This window comes from Oncorhynchus clarkii, unplaced genomic scaffold (genome assembly GCF_045791955.1).
Source record: "Oncorhynchus clarkii lewisi isolate Uvic-CL-2024 unplaced genomic scaffold, UVic_Ocla_1.0 unplaced_contig_14002_pilon_pilon, whole genome shotgun sequence".
Lineage (NCBI taxonomy): Eukaryota > Metazoa > Chordata > Actinopteri > Salmoniformes > Salmonidae > Oncorhynchus > Oncorhynchus clarkii.
The window spans coordinates 682-20953 of NW_027261012.1; the positions used below are offsets into that span (position 1 = coordinate 682).

Genomic DNA, 20272 nt, shown 5'->3' on the forward strand with positions numbered 1-20272 from the left:
CTACCACACACCTACCCCACACACATCTACCACACACACACACACCTACCACACACACTACCCCACATACACCTACACCACACACTCCTACCCCACATTCCTACCCACACACTCCTACCCCACACACTACCCCACACACACCTACACCACACACTCCTACCCCACATTCCTACCCACACACCTAACACACACCTACCCCACTCCTACCCCCACACACATACCCCCTACCTACCCCACACACCTACCCCACTCCTAACCCCACACCTACCCCACACCTCTACCCCACACACCTACCACACACACCTTCCCCACACTCCTACCCCACACACTCTTACCCCACACTCCTACCCCCCACACCTACCCCATTCCTACCCCCACACCTAACACACACACACCTAACACACCTACCCCACACACCTACCCCACTTCTACCCCATACACACCTACCCCACACATCTATACCCCACTACTACCCTACACACACCTACCCCCACACTCTTACCCCACACACCTAACACGCACCTACCCCACACTCCTACCCCACTACCCCACACATCTACCCCACACCTACCCCCACACACAGCTACCCCCCACTCCTACCCCACTCCTACCCCACACACCTACCCCACTCCTACCCCACACACACCTAACCCCCCCACACCTACCCCACACTCCAACCCCACTCCTACCCCACACTCCAACCCCACTCCTACCCCACAAAGAGCTACCCCCCACTCCTACCCCACACACCTACCCCACACTCCTACCCCACAAACAGCTACCCCACACACCTACCCCCCACTCCTACCCCACAAACAGCTACCCCACACTCCTACCCCACTCCTACCCCACACACAGCTACCCCCCATTCCTACCCCACTCCTACCCCACTCCTACCCCACACACCTACCCCACACCTACCCCACACACCTACCCCACTCCTACCCCCCACTCCAACCCTACTCCTACCACACACACCTGATGTCTCATTGTTTCTCCAGGAGGAACGACATCAGCTGCAGCTTCATCCTCCGGTTGCCGGGGACAACGGAACCCTCAGGCTCCATGACAACAGGCCACACCCCGGGATCGTTACACCAACTATGAGGGTGACACACACACTCCTCTGTTGTCTTTGTGTTTCACTGTGTTGTATTGGTGGGATTAACTAGTGTTGTATTGGTGGGATTAACTAGTGTTGTATTGGTGGGATTAACTAGTGTTGTATTGGTGGGATTAACTAGTGTTGTATTGGTGGGATTAACTAGTGTTTCACTGTGTTGTATTGTTGGGATTAACTAGTGTTGTATTGGTGGGATTAACTAGTGTTGTATTGGTGGGATTAACTAGTGTTGTATTGGTGGGATTAACTAGTGTTGTATTGGTGGGATTAACTAGTGTTTCACTGTGTTGTATTGGTGGGATTAACTAGTGTTGTATTGGTGGGATTAATTAGTGTTTTACTGTGTTGTATTGGTGGGATTAACTAGCGTTGTATTGGTGGGATTAACTAGCGTTGTATTGGTGGGATTAACTAGTGTTGTATTGGTGGGATTAACTAGTGTTGTATTGGTGGGATTAACTAGTGTTGTATTGGTGGGATTAACTAGTGTTGTATTTGTGGGATTAACTAGTGTTGTATTGGTGGGATTAACTAGTGTTGTATTGGTGGGATTAACTAGTGTTTAACTGTGTACTATTGGTGGGATTAACTAGTGTTGTATTGGTGGGATTAACTAGGGTTTTACTGTGTTGTATTGGTGGGATTAACTAGTGTTGTATTGGTGGGATTAACTAGTGTTGTATTGGTGAGATTAACTAGTGTTGTATCTGGTGGGATTAACTAGTGTTTTACTGTGTTGTATTGGTGGGATTAATTAGTGTTTACTGTGTTGTATTGATGGGATTAACTAGTGTTGTATCTGGTGGGATTAACTAGTGTTTTATTGTGTTGTATTGGTGGGATTAACTAGTGTTTAACTGTGTTGTATTGGTGGCATTAACTAGTGTTTTACTGTGTTGTATTGGTGGGATTAACTAGTGTTTAACTGTGTTGTATTGGTGGCATTAACTAGTGTTTTACTGTGTTGTATTGGTGGGATTAACTAATGTTTTACTGTGTTGTATTGGTGGGATTAACTAGTGTTGTATTGGTAGGATTAACTAGTGTTGTATTGGTGGGATTAACTAGTGTTGTATTGGTGGGATTAACTAGTTTTGTATCTGGTGGGATTAACTAGTGTTGTATCTGGTGGGATTAACTAGTGTTGTATTGGTGGGATTAACTAGTGTTGTATTGGTGGGATTAACTAATGTTTTAATGTGTTGTATTGGTGGGATTAACTAGTGTTGTATTGGTAGGATTAACTAGTGTTGTATTGGTGGGATTAACTAGTGTTGTATCGGTGGGATTAACTAGTTTTGTATCTGGTGGGATTAACTAGTGTTGTATCTGGTGGGATTAACTAGTGTTGTATTGGTGGGATTAACTAGTGTTGTATTGGTGGGATTAACTAGTGTTGTATTGGTGGGATTAACTAGTGTTTCACTGTGTTGTATTGGTGGGATTAATTAGTGTTTTACTGTGTTGTATTGGTGGGATTAACTAGTGTTTTACTGTGTTGTATTGGTGGGATTAACTAGTGTTGTATTGGTAGGATTAACTAGTGTTGTATTGGTGGGATTAACTAGTGTTGTATTGGTGGGATTAACTAGTGTTTCACTGTGTTGTATTGGTGGGATTAACTAGTGTTTCACTGTGTTGTATTGATGGGATTAACTAGTGTTTAACTGTGTTGTATTGGTGGGATTAACTAGTGTTGTATTGGTGGGATTAACTAGTGTTTCATTGTGTTGTATTGGTGGGATTAACTAGTGTTGTATTGGTGGGATTAACTAGTGTTGTATTGGTGGGATTAACTAGTGTTGTATTGGTGGGATTAACTAGTGTTGTATTGGTGGGATTAACTAGTGTTGTATTGGTGGGATTAACTAGTGTTGTATTGGTGGGATTAACTAGTGTTGTATTGGTGGGATTAAATAGTGTTTAACTGTGTACTATTGGTGGGATTAACTAGTGTTGTATTGGTGGGATTAACTAGGGTTTTACTGTGTTGTATTGGTGGGATTAACTAGTGTTGTATTGGTGGGATTAACTAGTGTTGTATTGGTGAGATTAACTAGTGTTGTATCTGGTGGGATTAACTAGTGTTTTACTGTGTTTATTGGTTGGGATTAATTAGTGTTTACTGTGTTGTATTGATGGGATTAACTAGTGTTGTATCTGGTGGGATTAACTAGTGTTTTATTGTGTTGTATTGGTGGGATTAACTAGTGTTTAACTGTGTTGTATTGGTGGCATTAACTAGTGTTTCACTGTGTTGTATTGGTGGGATTAACTAGTGTTGTATTGGTAGGATTAACTAGTGTTGTATTGGTGGGATTAACTAGTGTTGCATTGGTGGGATTAACTAGTTTTGTATCTGGTGGGATTAACTAGTGTTGTATCTGGTGGGATTAACTAGTGTTGTATTGGTGGGATTAACTAGTGTTGTATTGGTGGGATTAACTAGTGTTGTATTGGTGGGATTAACTAGTGTTGTATGGGTGGGATTAACTAGTGTTGTATTGGTGGGATTAACTAGTGTTGTATTGGTGGGATTAACTAGTGTTTCACTGTGTTGTATTGGTGGGATTAATTAGTGTTTTACTGTGTTGTATTGGTGGGATTAACTAGTGTTTTACTGTGTTGTATTGGTGGGATTAACTAGTGTTGTATCTGGTGGGATTAACTAGTGTTTTATTGTGTTGTATTGGTGGGATTAACTAGTGTTTAACTGTGTTGTATTGGTGGCATTAACTAGTGTTTCACTGTGTTGTATTGGTGGGATTAACTAGTGTTGTATTGGTAGGATTAACTAGTGTTGTATTGGTGGGATTAACTAGTGTTGTATTGGTGGGATTAACTAGTTTTGTATCTGGTGGGATTAACTAGTGTTGTATCTGGTGGGATTAACTAGTGTTGTATTGGTGGGATTAACTAGTGTTGTATTGGTGGGATTAACTAGTGTTGTATTGGTGGGATTAACTAGTGTTGTATTGGTGGGATTAACTAGTGTTGTATTGGTGGGATTAACTAGTGTTGTATTGGTGGGATTAACTAGTGTTGTATTGGTGGGATTAACTAGTGTTTCACTGTGTTGTATTGGTGGGATTAATTAGTGTTTTACTGTGTTGTATTGGTGGGATTAACTAGTGTTTTACTGTGTTGTATTGGTGGGATTAACTAGTGTTGTATTGGTAGGATTAACTAGTGTTGTATTGGTGGGATTAACTAGTGTTGTATTGGTGGGATTAACTAGTGTTTCACTGTGTTGTATTGATGGGATTAACTAGTGTTTCACTGTGTTGTATTGGTGGGATTAACTAGTGTTGTATTGGTGGGATTAACTAGTGTTGTATTGGTGGGATTAACTAGTGTTGTATTGGTGGGATTAACTAGTGTTGTATTGGTGGGATTAACTAGTGTTTCATTGTGTTGTATTGGTGGGATTAACTAGTGTTGTATTGGTGGGATTAACTAGTGTTGTATTGGTGGGATTAACTAGTGTTGTATTGGTGGGATTAACTAGTGTTGTATTGTTGGGATTAACTAGTTTTGTATTGGTGGGATTAACTAGTGTTTTACTGTGTTGTATTGGTGGGATTAACTAGTGTTGTATTGGTGGGATTAACTAGTGTTTCACTGTGTTGTATTGATGGGATTAACTAGTGTTTCACTGTGTTGTATTGGTGGGATTAACTAGTGTTGTATTGGTGGGATTAACTAGTGTTTCACTGTGTTGTATTGGTGGGATTAACTAGTGTTGTATTGGTGGGATTAACTAGTGTTGTATTGGTGGGATTAACTAGTGTTGTATTGGTGGGATTAACTAGTGTTGTATTGGTGGGATTAACTAGTGTTTCATTGTGTTGTATTGGTGGGATTAACTAGTGTTGTATTGGTGGGATTAACTAGTGTTGTATTGGTGGGATTAACTAGTGTTGTATTGGTGGGATTAACTAGTGTTGTATTGGTGGGATTAACTAGTGTTTCACTGTGTTGTATTGTTGGGATTAACTAGTGTTGTATTGGTGGGATTAACTAGTGTTGTATTGGTGGGATTAACTAGTGTTGTATTGGTGGGATTAACTAGTGTTGTATTGGTGGGATTAACTAGTGTTGTATTGGTGGGATTAACTAGTGTTGTATTGGTGGGATTAACTAGTGTTGTATTGGTGGGATTAACTAGTGTTGTATTGGTGGGATTAACTAGTTTTGTATTGGTGGGATTAACTAGTGTTGTATTGGTGGGATTAACTAGTGTTTCACTGTGTTGTATGAATGTTGTCGTCATGATGTTTCAGAGGAAGCGTGTGGACGAGTCTCCGCCCCGCGTCACCAGCGTTCCAAACCTCAGCGCCTATGAGAGGAGCGTCCTCCTCCCCCACGACACCCCCTCCCCCTGCCTCCCCCAACATCCCTCCCCCTCCTCAACTCTGCCCTACGCCTCCTCCTCTCTCCCCCGTTCCTCCCCCTCCCTCCCACGTACTCCCAGGTCTCCCAGTTTGGATCCCAGCGGTCGCGGCCCTCTCTCTCGTACCCCCACTCCTCTCCCCCCTGCTCCCACCACCCCCCTCCCCCTCTGTCCATCCTCCCTCCCCGAGCCTCGACATGGGATTCGACACGTCACCTCACCCTCGCAGGAGCTCCGCCCACACCTGAACAGCCAGTCAACCAGGTAACAGATACTGTATCTATGGAAACAGCACAGCCAATAGCACTGTCTGTGTTCCTTCACAAAGCCCAATGTCCTTCTCTGTCTGTCTAAGAATATCATCCCATAGTTGTCTGTCTCCTTCTGTATTTCTGTCTGTCTGACTCTCTGTCTGTCTGTCTGTCTGTCTCTCTGTCCCCCAGCAGTCTAAAATGTGCTTCCTGTGTTCCCAGGAGCCCATATTTGGAGCAGAGGGGGAGTGGCCAGGGGGCAGAGGGGCGGGACCCTCAGAGGCAGGATTGGTACACGAAGTACTTCTCCTTCTGAACACACACACACACACACACCACACACACCCCACACACACACAGGTGACCTCTACACACCTGTACAACACACTCAGCTTTAAACAAACACCTGACAGACCAAAACTATGCTTGTTCAATGCAAATGTACTGTATTATAATCTATAATGTGGAATAAAGTATTTTATTTATATTTAATCTGCTGTCTTTGGTTTGATGTTGTATCAGCTTCAGATACTGGAGGGGGGGCTGTTTCCCGAACCAGGTGACTGTTGTTCAGATACTGTAGGGGGGGGCTGTTTCCCGAACCAGGTGACTGTTGTTCAGATACTGTAGGGGGGGCTGTTTCCCGAACCAGGTGACTGTTGTTCAGATACTGTAGGGGGGGCTGTTTCCCGAACCAGGTGACTGTTGTTCAGCTACTGTAGGTGGGGCTGTTCCCCGAACCAGGTGACTGTTGTTCAGATACTGTAGGGGGGGCTGTTCCCCGAACCAGATGACTGTTGTTCAGATACTGGAGGGGGGCTGTTTCCCGAACCAGGTGACTGTTGTTCAGCTACTGTAGGGGGGGCTGTTTCCCGAACCAGGTGACTGTTGTTCAGATACTGTAGGGGGGGGCTGTTTCCCGAACCAGGTGACTGTTGTTCAGATACTGTAGGGGGGGCTGTTTCCCGAACCAGGTGACTGTTGTTCAGATACTGGAGGGGGGCTGTTCCCCGAACCAGGATGAATGAGTTAACCAGGTGACTGTTGTTCAGATACTGTAGGGGGGGCTGTTTCCCGAACCAGGTGACTGTTGTTCAGATACTGTAGGGGGGGCTGTTTCCCGAACCAGGTGACTGTTGTTCAGATACTGGAGGGGGGCTGTTTCCCGAACCAGGTGACTGTTGTTCAGCTACTGTAGGGGGGGCTGTTTCCCGAACCAGGTGACTGTTGTTCAGATACTGTAGGGGGGGGCTGTTTCCCGAACCAGGTGACTGTTGTTCAGATACTGTAGGGGGGGCTGTTTCCCGAACCAGGTGACTGTTGTTCAGATACTGTAGGGGGGGCTGTTTCCCGAACCAGGTGACTGTGGTTCAGATACTGTAGGGGGGCTGTTCCCTGAACCAGGATGAATGAGTTAGCCAGGTGAGAGGGCCGAGTATAGCCTTCTGGGAGGCCATCATTGTAAATAATAATTTGTTTTTAACTGACTTGCCTAGTTAAATAAAAGAATGAAAGCCACCCTCTCTTGAGGAATGCTGCTTTTTAGTTCGCTTTGTGACAGTATTAAAAAAAATATTTAGGATTTAACTTTTCTCCTCAATTACGTTGTAAAAATAGGATGCAGCAGTGAGGGCTCTTCGATACGGCACGGTACCGTCTTTCAGAAGACTTCCTGTTTGGTGGAGCAGCAGTGAGGGCTCTTCGATACGGCACCGTCTTTCAGAAGACTTCCTGTTTGGTGGAGCAGCAGTGAGGGCTCTTCGATACGGCACGGTACAGTCTTTCAGAAGACTTCCTGTTTGGTGGAGCAGCAGTGAGGGCTCTTCGATACGGCACGGTACCGTCTTTCAGAAGACTTCCTGTTTGGTGGAGCAGCAGTGAGGGCTCTTCGATACGGCACGGTACCGTCTTTCAGAAGACTTCCTGTTTGGTGGAGCAGCAGTGAGGGCTCTCCGATACGGCACGGTACCGTCTTTCAGAAGACTTCCTGTTTGGTGGAGCAGCAGTGAGTGCTCTTCGATACGGCACGGTACTGTCTTTCCAAGCTAGTCAGAAGACTTCCTGTTTGGTGGAGCAGCAGTGAGGGCTCTTCGATACGGCACGGTACTGTCTTTCCAAGCTAGACAGAAGACTTCCTGTTTGGTGGAGCAGCAGTGAGGGCTCTTCGATACGGCACGGTACTGTCTTTCAGAAGACTTCCAGTTTGGTGTGGCGCCATTTCTGTTCCAATGTTCTGGAAGCTTCAGGGTATTTTCTTGTTGTCAGGGAGCTAGTTTATTGTGCCGTATGTTTTGTTTTTAGCGGTGAGACTGCATTGAGGCTAGTACGTTCAGATCCGCAGTTAGGTGGGTAACAGATTTCTGTACTCCGCCGTCCTTGACGAGGCGGAGGGAGTCTGGAACGGCGTCTAGGAATCTTTGCGTTGGTTCTTGATAATAAAATAAAAAATCAGACACGAAAACACACTTTTTGGTCATTGTTTCTAATTCAACGTTTATTAACGAAACCCCTTTTTTAATTTTAGAATACAAAGCCATTACAGTCTTCTGGGTTTATAAATATTATTCACAACAAGAGTTCACCTCCAAAAAAAGGTTACGACTGGATCCTACACAATACTATAGCTAACCACTTAGCATCCCGCTAACCAGTTAGCATCCCGCTAACCAGTTAGCATCCCGCTAACCAGTTAGCATCCCGCTAACCAGTTAGCATCCCGCTAACCACTTAGCATCCCGCTAACCACTTAGCATCCCGCTAACCAAGCTAACAACAACAATATGTGGCAGTACACACACTCTCTTTCTCATTGGAACAGGCCACAGTTGTACAGTATGTCAGAGGCAGATCGGAAGGTGAGGACATCGTCGTGGAAACGCTGCAGGTCCAACCTGGCCTGCTTGACGCCCCGCCCCCCTCGACTCTTATAGGTCATAGTCAGCAGCTTGGAGCTCAAGTAGTGGAGCCACAACACATTGGAGTGGGGCTGGTAGTCACCCCACTTGTTACTGTAGGAGAGAGAGAGAGAGAGACAGGTTAGAGACAGACAGACAGGTTAGAGACAGACAGGTTACCACCCACACCCCCAATAACCACCCACACCCCGTTAACCACCCACACCAACGTACCCGTTCTCCATGGTAACCACCCACCCCAACGTACCCGTTCTCCTGTCTCATGAGTCTGTAGATGTCAAACTGCAGGTCTCCATGGTAACCCCCCACCCCAACGTACCCGTTCTCCTGTCTCATGAGTCTGTAGATGTCAAACTGCAGGTCTCCATGGTAACCCCGCACCCCAACGTACCCGTTCTCCTGTCTCATGAGTCTGTAGATGTCAAACTGCAGGTCTCCATGGTAACCCCCCACCCCAACGTACCCGTTCTCCTGTCTCATGAGTCTGTAGATGTCAAACTGCAGGTCTCCATGGTAACCCCCCACCCCAACGTACCCGTTCTCCTGTCTCATGAGTCTGTAGATGTCAAACTGCAGGTCTCCATGTCCCTGGAACAACTCCTCATCCTCTGAGATGTCACAGGACACGGTGAGACCATCTACACACACACACACACACACACACACACACACACACACACACACACACACACACACACACACACACACACACACACACACACACACACACACACACACACACACACACACACACGTTAGTGTTACAGAGAGAGAGAGACAGAGAGGGAGACAGAGAGGGAGACAGAGAGGGAGACAGAGAGGGAGACAGAGAGGGAGACAGAGGTGGACTGACCAATCTCGAGCCTGGAGAGGGAGTAGTCGATGATGCGTACGCTCACCCCCCTGGTCTCTAAGGAATGGTTTGTTCCATTGAGGAGGAACCTCCCCTCCTTCTCCTTAGTGGACTGGACCAACACATTACCCCAGTGGAGGTCTCTGAGGACAGGAAAACAGGTTACTAACACACACAGTTAGGTGTAACCAGACAGACAGACAGGTTAGACAGACAGACAGGTTAGACAGACAGGTGTTACCAGACAGACAGACAGGTTAGACAGACAGGTGTTACCAGACAGACAGACAGGTTAGACAGACAGACAGACCAGGTTAGACAGACAGACAGACCAGGTTAGACAGACAGACAGACAGACAGACAGGTTAGACAGACAGACAGACCAGGTTAGACAGACAGACAGACAGGTTAGACAGACAGACAGGTTAGATAGACAGACAGACAGACAGGTTAGACAGACAGACAGACCTGTGTTCAAAGCAGAGCTCCTGTTCAGCCACAGCCAGAGCAGCAGTCACCTGATGGAGGATACTCTTAGACACCATCACTGACGCCAGCTGGAGAGGAGAGAGGGGAGAGGGAGGAGGGGAGAGAGGGGAGAGAGGAGAGAGAGAGGTAGGGGAGGAGGAGAGAGGAGAGAGGGGAGTAGAAGAGGAGGGGAGGAGGAGAGGGAGGAGGAGAGGGAGGAGGAGAGGGAGGAGAGGAAGAGAGGGAGGAGAGGAGGAGAGGGAGGAGAGGAAGAGAGGGAGGAGAGGAGGAGAGGGAGGAGAGGAGGAGAGGGAGGAGAGAGAGGACAGGACAGGGAGAGGAGATGATGAGGAGGAGGGGAGGGGACACCCAATCAGATATACTGTAGAGAACCAAACAGAACAAGGTCTCCTCACCTGTCCATTACTGTCCCCACCTGTCCATTACTGTCCTCACCTGTCCATTACTGTCCTCCAGGTCTCCTCACCTGTCCATTACTGTTCTCCAGGTCTCCTCACCTGTCCATTACTGTCCTCCAGGTGTCCTCACCTGTCCATTACTGTTCTCCAGGTGTCCTCACCTATCCATTACTGTTCTCCAGGTGTCCTCACCTATCCATTACTGTTCTCCAGGTGTCCTCACCTGTCCATTACTGTTCTCCAGGTGTCCTCACCTGTCCATTACTGTTCTCCAGGTCTCCTCACCTGTCCATTACTGTTCTCCAGGTGTCCTCACCTGTCCATTACTGTCCTCCAGGTGTCCTCACCTGTCCTCCAGGTGTCCTCACTTACCTCACCTGTCCTCCAGGTCTCCTCACCTGTCCTCCAGGTCTCCTCACCTGTCCTCCAGGTCTCCTCACCTGTCCATTACTGTCCTCCAGGTCTCCTCACCTGTCCTCCAGGTCTCCTCACCTGTCCATTACTGTCCTCCAGGTGTCCTCACCTGTCCATTACTGTCCTCACCTGTCCATTACTGTTCTCCAGGTGTCCTCACCTGTCCATTACTGTCCTCCAGGTGTCCTCACCTGCCCATTACTGTTCTCCAGGTCTCCTCACCTGTCCATTACTGTTCTCCTCACCTGTCCATTACTGTTCTCCTCACCTGTCCATTACTGTTCTCCAGGTGTCCTCACCTATCCATTACTGTTCTCCAGGTGTCCTCACCTGTCAATTACTGTTCTCCAGGTGTCCTCACCTGTCCATTACTGTTCTCCAGGTGTCCTCACCTGTCCATTGCTGTTCTCACCTGTCCATTACTGTTCTCCTCACCTGTCCTCCAGGTCTCCTCACCTGTCCATTACTGTCCTCCAGGTCTCCTCACCTGTCCATTACTGTCCTCCAGGTCTCCTCACCTGTCCATTACTGTCCTCCAGGTCTCCTCACCTGTCCATTACTGTCCTCCAGGTCTCCTCACCTGTCCATTACTGTTCTCCAGGTCTCCTCACCTGTCCATTACTGTTCTCCAGGTCTCCTCACCTGTCCATTACTGTCCTCACCTGTCCTCCAGGTCTCCTCACCTGTCCATTACTGTCCTCCAGGTCTCCTCACCTGTCCATTACTGTCCTCCAGGTCTCTTCACCTGTCCATTACTGTCCTCCAGGTCTCCTCACCTGTCCATTACTGTCCTCCAGGTCTCCTCACCTGTCCATTACTGTCCTCCAGGTCTCCTCACCTGTCCATTACTGTTCTCCAGGTCTCCTCACCTGTCCATTACTGTTCTCCAGGTCTCCTCACCTGTCCATTACTGTTCTCCAGGTCTCCTCACCTGTCCATTACTGTTCTCCAGGTCACTGCCTCCAAACTCAAACTCCAGGATAAGAAACAGCTGCTCCTCATTGAAGAAATCTGAGAGAATGAAACAGACGGAGGCTAAATTAGTCAATGAGGTTTATTCACGAGAACGCTGGTCTGTTGTACAAAACCATTCATTTAATACCGGCTCCTTACTCCTTACATTCACACACAAACAGTAGGTATCCTACGCACACACTGTCCTGCTGCCTAGCCGACAAAGATTAGGGGAGTCCGTGAGAATCACTCCTCCCTCAAGACAGGGAGACCCTGGGAAGTACTCTGTGGCCCCCAGCCAAGGTTGGCACCGAATCAGACAGTCTGTTTTAAGATACTATAATACAGATATATTGTTATACACTCTGAACAAAAACTACACTCACGGATATATAATTCTACTGAGTAAAACCCACACACACATTAGAATAACCTCATGATTCTAATCAATTTCATCACGATTCTAATCAATTTCATCATGATTCTAATCAATTTCATCATGATTCTAATCAATTTCATCATGATTCTAATCAATTTCATCACGATTCTAATCAATTTCATCATGATTCTAATCAATTCCATCATGATTCTAATCAATTTCATCACGATTCTAATCAATTCCATCATGATTCTAATCAATTCCATCATGATTCTAATCAATTTCATCATGATTCTAATCAATTCCATCATGATTCTAATCACTTCCATCATTATTCTCATCACTTCCATCATGATTCTAATCAATTCCATCATGATTCTAATCAATTTCATCATGATTCTAATCAATTTCATACAATCATATGGTTTCAGGGTGGAATATTCTAATCATTCATATGAACATATAAAATCCCATTAACACTTTGTCACCCTGGGGTATTGTGATGTCACCCTGGGGTATTGTGATGTCACCCTGGGGTATTGTGATGTCACCCTGGGGTATTGTGATGTCACCCTGGGGTATAACCGTACCAGAGCTAGGGGATGGGATAGAGCTAGCCAGCTCCCAGACCGAAGGGGATAGAGCTAGCCCAGCTCCCAGACCGAAGGGGATCGGATAGAGCTAGCCAGCTCCCAGACCGAAGGGGATCAGATAGAGCTAGCCAGCTCCCAGACCGAAGGGGATCAGATAGAGCTAGCCAGCTCCCAGACCGAAAGGGATGGGATAGAGCTAGCCCAGCTCCCAGACCGAAGGGGATGGGATAGAGCTAGCCAGCTCCCAGACCGAAAGGGATGGGATAGAGCTAGCCCAGCTCCCAGACCGAAGGGGATGGGATAGAGCTAGCCCAGCTCCCAGACCGAAGGGGATCAGATAGAGCTAGCCAGGTCCCAGACCGAAGGGGATCAGATAGAGCTAGCCAGGTCCCAGACCGAAGGGGATCAGATAGAGCTAGCCAGCTCCCAGACCGAAGGGGATCAGATAGAGCTAGCCAGCTCCCAGACCGAAGGGGATCAGATAGAGCTAGCCAGCTCCCAGACCGAAGGGGATCAGATAGAGCTAGCCAGCTCCCAGACCGAAGGGGATCAGATAGAGCTAGCCAGCTCCCAGACCGAAGGGGATCAGATAGAGCTATTCAGCTCCCAGACCGAAGGGGATCAGATAGAGCTAGCCAGCTCCCAGACCGAAGGGGATCAGATAGAGCTAGCCAGCTCCCAGACCGAAGGGGATCAGATAGAGCTAGCCAGCTCCCAGACCGAAGGGGATCAGATAGAGCTAGCCAGCTCCCAGACCGAAGGGGATCAGATAGAGCTAGCCAGCTCCCAGACCGAAGGGGATCAGATAGAGCTAGCCAGGTCCCAGACCGAAGGGGATCAGATAGAGCTAGCCAGGTCCCAGACCGAAGGGGATCAGATAGAGCTAGCCAGCTCCCAGACCGAAGGGGATGGGATAGAGCTAGCCAGCTCCCAGACCGAAGGGGATCAGATAGAGCTAGCCCAGCTCCCAGACTGAAGGGGATCAGATAGAGCTAGCCAGCTCTAGCTCTCTCACCTGGCCGGATGTTTGACATCCCCTGGGTTAAGAGGGAGACAGACAGGTGTACAGGGTTCTCTCTCTCACCTGGCCGGTCATTCTCTGATCCTCTCTGTGTGTTGAAGGAGTCCCAGGCTTTTAGCAGGCTTGGAGGGTAGCAGCCCTTGACACAGTGGAGACTGGACACATACACTAATATTAGTACTAGTACCTATTGACCTAGCAATTCTACATAGATTATCTGATCAAGACAAGCAGTAGAGGCAGAGAGAGACAGAAAGAGAGAGAGACAGAGAGAGAGACAGAAAGAGAGAGAGACAGAGAGAGAGGTAAAGAGAGACAGAAAGAGAGAGAGAGACCGAGAGAGACAGAAAGAGAAAGAGAGAGAGAGAGAGAGAGAGACAGGAAGTATATTTACTCCTTCAGTCCGATGAAGCCAGTGGTCTGGTTGTGTTTCTTCTCTTTTAGACTGCTCAGCTCCCTGAGACAGATACCATTAGTACAGATACCATTAGTACAGACACCATTAGTACAGACAGACACCATTAGTACAGACAGACACCATTAGTACAGACACCATTAGTCCAGACACCATTAGTCCAGACACCATTAGTCCAGACACCATTAGTCCAGACACCATTAGAATACACTAGACTCCCCCCAGTTATATCCCCGGGGCGGATACCATTAGTACTGACAGCATTAGTGTCAGTTATATCCCCGGGGCGGGCGGTTTAAATGAGAGAGAGAACAACGCATCCAAATCAAAATCAAATCATAAATGTCTCATTCATATCTATAGGCCACATTGAGGTTTTACGCGCCTTTCCATTTCCTCACACCTGGTCAAACTGATGCAAATGGGACATTTGGTCTTCTTTATTTTGGTTCCTGCATTTTCTCCCCTAAAACCTCTTCGCTCCATGAGAGAAGATGACAGAAAACTTGACCGATGTCAACAAGACTGAAGATTCCTTCTACGGATTTATGACGTGTTTCTGGTGAGCACGGGTTGATTTAGTATTCTAGGACAACAAGTAATGACAGAAGAGAAGCTGAGATGCTGACAGAAGAGAAGCTGAGATGCTGACGGAACAGAAGCTGAGATGCTGACGGAACAGAAGCTGACGGAACAGAAGCTGAGATGCTGACAGAACAGAAGCTGAGATGCTGACGGAACAGAAGCTGAGATGCTGACGGAACAGAAGCTGAGATGCTGACGGAACAGAAGCTGAGATGCTGACGGAACAGAAGCTGAGATGCTGACGGAACAGAAGCTGAGATGCTGACGAAACAGAAGCTGAGATGCTGACGGAACAGAAGCTGAGATGCTGACGGAACAGAAGCTGAGATGCTGACGGAACAGAAGCTGAGATGCTGACGGAACAGAAGCTGAGATGCTGACGGAACAGAAGCTGAGATGCTGACGGAACAGAAGCTGAGATGCTGACGGAACAGAAGCTGAGATGCTGACGGAACAGAAGCTGAGATGCTGACGGAACAGAAGCTGAGATGCTGACGGAACAGAAGCTGAGATGCTGACGGAACAGAAGCTGAGATGCTGACGGAACAGAAGCTGAGATGCTGACAGAAGAGAAGCTGAGATGCTGACAGAAGAGAAGCTGACAGAACAGAAGCTGAGATGCTGACAGATATTAGCAGGTCAGGGTCTCAGATTCACAGTGTATTTTGAGATGCTGACAGAACAGAAGCTGACAGAACAGAAGCTGAGATGCTGACAGAACAGAAGCTGACAGAACAGAAGCTGAGATGCTGACAGATATTAGCAGGTCAGGGTCTCAGATTCACAGTGTATTTTCTATATTAGCAGGTTAGGGTCTCAGATTCACAGTGTGTTTTCTATATTAGCAGGTTAGGGTCTGGTCTCAGATTCACAGTGTGTTTTCTATATTAGCAGGTTAGGGTCAGGGTCTCAGATTCACAGTGTGTTTTCTATATTAGCAGGTTAGGGTCTGGGTCTCAGATTCACAGTGTGTTTTCTATATTAGCAGGTTAGGGTCTGGGTCTCAGATTCACAGTGTGTTTTCTATATTAGCAGGTTAGGGTCTCAGATTCACAGTGTGTTTTCTATATTAGCAGGTTAGGGTCTCAGATTCACAGTGTATTTTCTATATTAGCAGGTTAGGGTCTCAGATTCACAGTGTGTTTTCTATATCAGCAGGTTAGGGTCTCAGATTCACAGTGTATTTTCTATATTAGCAGGTTAGGGTCTCAGGTTCACAGTGTGTTTTCTATATCAGCAGGTTAGGGTCTCAGATTCACAGTGTATTTTCTATATTAGCAGGTTAGGGTCTCAGATTCACAGTGTGTTTTCTATATTAGCAGGTTAGGGTCTCAGATTCACAGTGTGTTTTCTATATTAGCAGGTTAGGGTCTGGGTCTCAGATTCACAGTGTATTTTCTATATTAGCAGGTTAGGGTCTCAGATTCACAGTGTGTTTTCTATATTAACAGGTTAGGGTCTCAGATTCACAGTGTGTTTTCTATATTAGCAGGTTAGGGTCTCAGATTCACAGTGTGTTTTCTATATTAACAGGTTAGGGTCTCAGATTCACAGTGTGTTTTCTATATTAGCAGGTTAGGGTCTGGTCTCAGATTCACAGTGTGTTTTCTATATTAGCAGGTTAGGGTCTCAGATTCACAGTGTGTTTTCTATATTAACAGGTTAGGGTCTCAGATTCACAGTGTGTTTTCTATATTAGCAGGTTAGGGTCTGGTCTCAGATTCACAGTGTGTTTTCTATATTAGCAGGTTAGGGTCTCAGATTCACAGTGTGTTTTCTATATTAACAGGTTAGGGTCTCAGATTCACAGTGTGTTTTCTATATTAGCAGGTTAGGGTCTCAGATTCACAGTGTGTTTTCTATATTAGCAGGTTAGGGTCTCAGATTCACAGTGTGTTTTCTATATTAGCAGGTTAGGGTCTGGTCTCAGATTCACAGTGTGTTTTCTATATTAACAGGTTAGGGTCTCAGATTCACAGTGTATTTTCTATATTAACAGGTTAGGGTCTCTGATTCACAGTGTGTTTTCTATATTAGCAGGTCAGGGTCTCAGATTCACAGTGTGTTTTATATATTAGCAGGTTAGGGTCTCAGATTCACAGTGTGATTTCTATATTAACAGGTTAGGGTCTCAGATTCACAGTGTGTTTTCTATATTAACAGGTTAGGGTCTCAGATTCACAGTGTGTTTTCTATATTAACAGGTTAGGGTCTCAGATTCACAGTGTATTTTCTATATTAACAGGTTAGGGTCTCAGATTCACAGTGTATTTTATATATTAACAGGTTAGGGTCTCAGATTCACAGTGTGTTTTCTATATTAGCAGGTTAGGGTCTGGGTCTCAGATTCACAGTGTGTTTTCTATATTAGCAGGTTAGGGTCTCAGATTCACAGTGTGTTTTCTATATTAGCAGGTTAGGGTCTCAGATTCACAGTGTGTTTTCTATATTAGCAGGTTAGGGTCTGGGTCTCAGATTCACAGTGTGTTTTCTATATTAGCAGGTTAGGGTCTCAGATTCACAGTGTATTTTCTATATTAGCAGGTTAGGGTCTGGGTCTCAGATTCACAGTGTGTTTTCTATATTAGCAGGTTAGGGTCTGGTCTCAGATTCACAGTGTGTTTTCTATATTAGCAGGTTAGGGTCAGGGTCTCAGATTCACAGTGTATTTTCTATATTAGCAGGTTAGGGTCAGGGTCTCAGATTCACAGTGTATTTTCTATATTAGCAGGTTAGTGTCAGGGTCTCAGATTCACAGTGTGTTTTCTATATTAGCAGGTTAGGGTCTCAGATTCACAGTGTGTTTTCTATATTAGCAGGTTAGGGTCTCAGATTCACAGTGTATTTTCTATATTAACAGGTAGGGTCTCAGATTCACAGTGTGTTTTCTATATTAGCAGGTTAGGGTCTCAGATTCACAGTGTGTTTTCTATATTAGCAGGTTAGGGTCTCAGATTCACAGTGTGTTTTCTATATTAGCAGGTTAGGGTCTCAGATTCACAGTGTATTTTATATATTAGCAGGTTAGGGTCTCAGATTCACAGTGTATTTTCTACATTAGCAGGTTAGGGTCTGGTCTCAGATTCACAGTGTGTTTTCTATATTAACAGGTTAGGGTCTCAGATTCACAGTGTATTTTCTATATTAACAGGTTAGGGTCTCTGATTCACAGTGTGTTTTCTATATTAGCAGGTCAGGGTCTCAGATTCACAGTGTGTTTTATATATTAGCAGGTTAGGGTCTCAGATTCACAGTGTGATTTCTATATTAACAGGTTAGGGTCTCAGATTCACAGTGTGTTTTCTATATTAACAGGTTAGGGTCTCAGATTCACAGTGTTTTCTATATTAGCAGGTTAGGGTCTCAGATTCACAGTGTATTTTCTATATTAACAGGTTAGGGTCTCAGATTCACAGTGTATTTTATATATTAACAGGTTAGGGTCTCAGATTCACAGTGTGTTTTCTATATTAGCAGGTTAGGGTCTGGGTCTCAGATTCACAGTGTGTTTTCTATATTAGCAGGTTAGGGTCTCAGATTCACAGTGTGTTTTCTATATTAGCAGGTTAGGGTCTCAGATTCACAGTGTGTTTTCTATATTAGCAGGTTAGGGTCTGGGTCTCAGATTCACAGTGTGTTTTCTATATTAGCAGGTTAGGGTCTCAGATTCACAGTGTATTTTCTATATTAGCAGGTTAGGGTCTGGGTCTCAGATTCACAGTGTGTTTTCTATATTAGCAGGTTAGGGTCTGGTCTCAGATTCACAGTGTGTTTTCTATATTAGCAGGTTAGGGTCAGGGTCTCAGATTCACAGTGTATTTTCTATATTAGCAGGTTAGGGTCAGGGTCTCAGATTCACAGTGTATTTTCTATATTAGCAGGTTAGTGTCAGGGTCTCAGATTCACAGTGTGTTTTCTATATTAGCAGGTTAGGGTCTCAGATTCACAGTGTGTTTTCTATATTAGCAGGTTAGGGTCTCAGATTCACAGTGTATTTTCTATATTAACAGGTAGGGTCTCAGATTCACAGTGTGTTTTCTATATTAGCAGGTTAGGGTCTCAGATTCACAGTGTGTTTTCTATATTAGCAGGTTAGGGTCTCAGATTCACAGTGTGTTTTCTATATTAGCAGGTTAGGGTCTCAGATTCACAGTGTATTTTATATATTAGCAGGTTAGGGTCTCAGATTCACAGTGTATTTTCTACATTAGCAGGTTAGGGTCGTACTTGGAGATGATAATCTCGTGGAGGATTTCTCCAAAGGTTTTCTGTTCCTCTCCATTCACCTGGTCACATCCTTCTACTGGGATAATCTACACAGAGAGAGAGAGAAAGACTGGAATGATCTACACAGAGAGAGAGAGACAGAGAGACACTGGAATGATCTACACAGAGAGAGAGAGACACAGAGAGAGACACAGAGAGACAGTGAGAGAGACACACACACACAGAGAGGGAGAGACACAGAAAAACAGCGAGAGAGACACAGAGAGAGAGAGAGAGAGAGACAGAGACAGACAGCGAGAGAGAGAGACCGGAATGATCTCCACAGATGGGTTCCTCTCCTACCTTGAGAGCGACAGCGTCTCCAGAGGTGTTGGTGGTACTGAAGACCTCTCCGAAGGTCCCCTCTCCGATCTTCCTACACAGCTTCATCCTGGCTGCTGGGAGACAGTCCTGGAAGCCCAGAGGTCCTGTCTGGTTACACTCCACAAACACCTTCTGGTCATCAGACAGCTCTCCGTCTAACGAATACACACTCTACAGAGAACACACACACACACACATTAGATACACACTCTACAGAGAACACACACACACACATTAGATACACACTCTACAGAGAACACACACACACACACACACATTAGATACACACTCTACAGAGAACACACACACATTAGATACACACTCTACAGAGAACACACACACGATACACACTCTACAGAGAAGACACACATTAGATACACACTCTACAGAGAACACACACATTAGATACACACTCTACAGAGAAGACACAGAGTACAAGTGTATATTTAATATGTGTGTGTACCAGAGGAGTGCTCCCCTGTATCGTTGAGCGGAGGTTTGGTGGGCGGGGCGTGGAGAACAGTTTTTGACTGACATCACCTAGCTCCGCCTCTAGTCCCACCCCTAGCTCCGCCTCAGGAGAGGACAGCAGGTAGAGAGGCCTCTTCGGAGTCAGGAACGCTGAGGGGGGGACAAAAACAACAAGTCATTTAACACTGCAGTCATTAACACAATGAGTCACAGAGAGAGAGAGAGACCGAGAGACACGGACAGAGAGAGAGAGAGACCGAGAGACACGGACAGAGAGAGAGACCGAGAGAGACGGTCAGAGAGAGACAAGACACAGAGAGACACGGTCAGAGAGAGTAAGATACAGAGAGAGTAAGAGAGAGACACAGACAGAGAGAGAGTAAGAGACAGAGAGAGACAGAGAGACCTTTGGGGTCACTCACAGAGAG

The 20272-nt window shown here is 46.0% G+C and overlaps 2 protein-coding genes across 2 annotated transcripts in view; one reads left to right on the forward strand and one right to left on the reverse strand.

Annotated features, from left to right (window-relative positions):
• Positions 1 to 1001: 1001 nt before the first annotated feature.
• Positions 1002 to 6108, forward strand: LOC139403201 (uncharacterized; the record flags this gene model as incomplete). The annotated part of the gene is made up of 3 exons (XM_071146913.1): positions 1002 to 1109; positions 5407 to 5780; positions 5990 to 6108. Coding segments are annotated over 3 exons (576 nt in total), but the record flags the coding sequence as incomplete, so codon positions are not given.
• A 2251-nt stretch (positions 6109 to 8359) lies between these two features.
• The window catches only part of LOC139403203 (histone H3 associated protein kinase), a 34609-nt gene continuing 22696 nt past the window's right edge, over positions 8360 to 20272 (reverse strand). The window contains exons 8-17 of the mRNA XM_071146916.1: positions 19837 to 19994; positions 19353 to 19544; positions 19011 to 19096; positions 14178 to 14240; positions 13847 to 13938; positions 11768 to 11847; positions 10004 to 10092; positions 9536 to 9678; positions 9218 to 9320; positions 8360 to 8775 (exon numbers count right to left, since the gene is read on the reverse strand). Coding sequence (XP_071003017.1) covers positions 8574 to 8775; positions 9218 to 9320; positions 9536 to 9678; positions 10004 to 10092; positions 11768 to 11847; positions 13847 to 13938; positions 14178 to 14240; positions 19011 to 19096; positions 19353 to 19544; positions 19837 to 19994 — 1208 coding nt within the window. The 3' untranslated portion in view covers positions 8360 to 8573. The remainder of the gene's footprint in view (positions 8776 to 9217; positions 9321 to 9535; positions 9679 to 10003; positions 10093 to 11767; positions 11848 to 13846; positions 13939 to 14177; positions 14241 to 19010; positions 19097 to 19352; positions 19545 to 19836; positions 19995 to 20272) is intronic.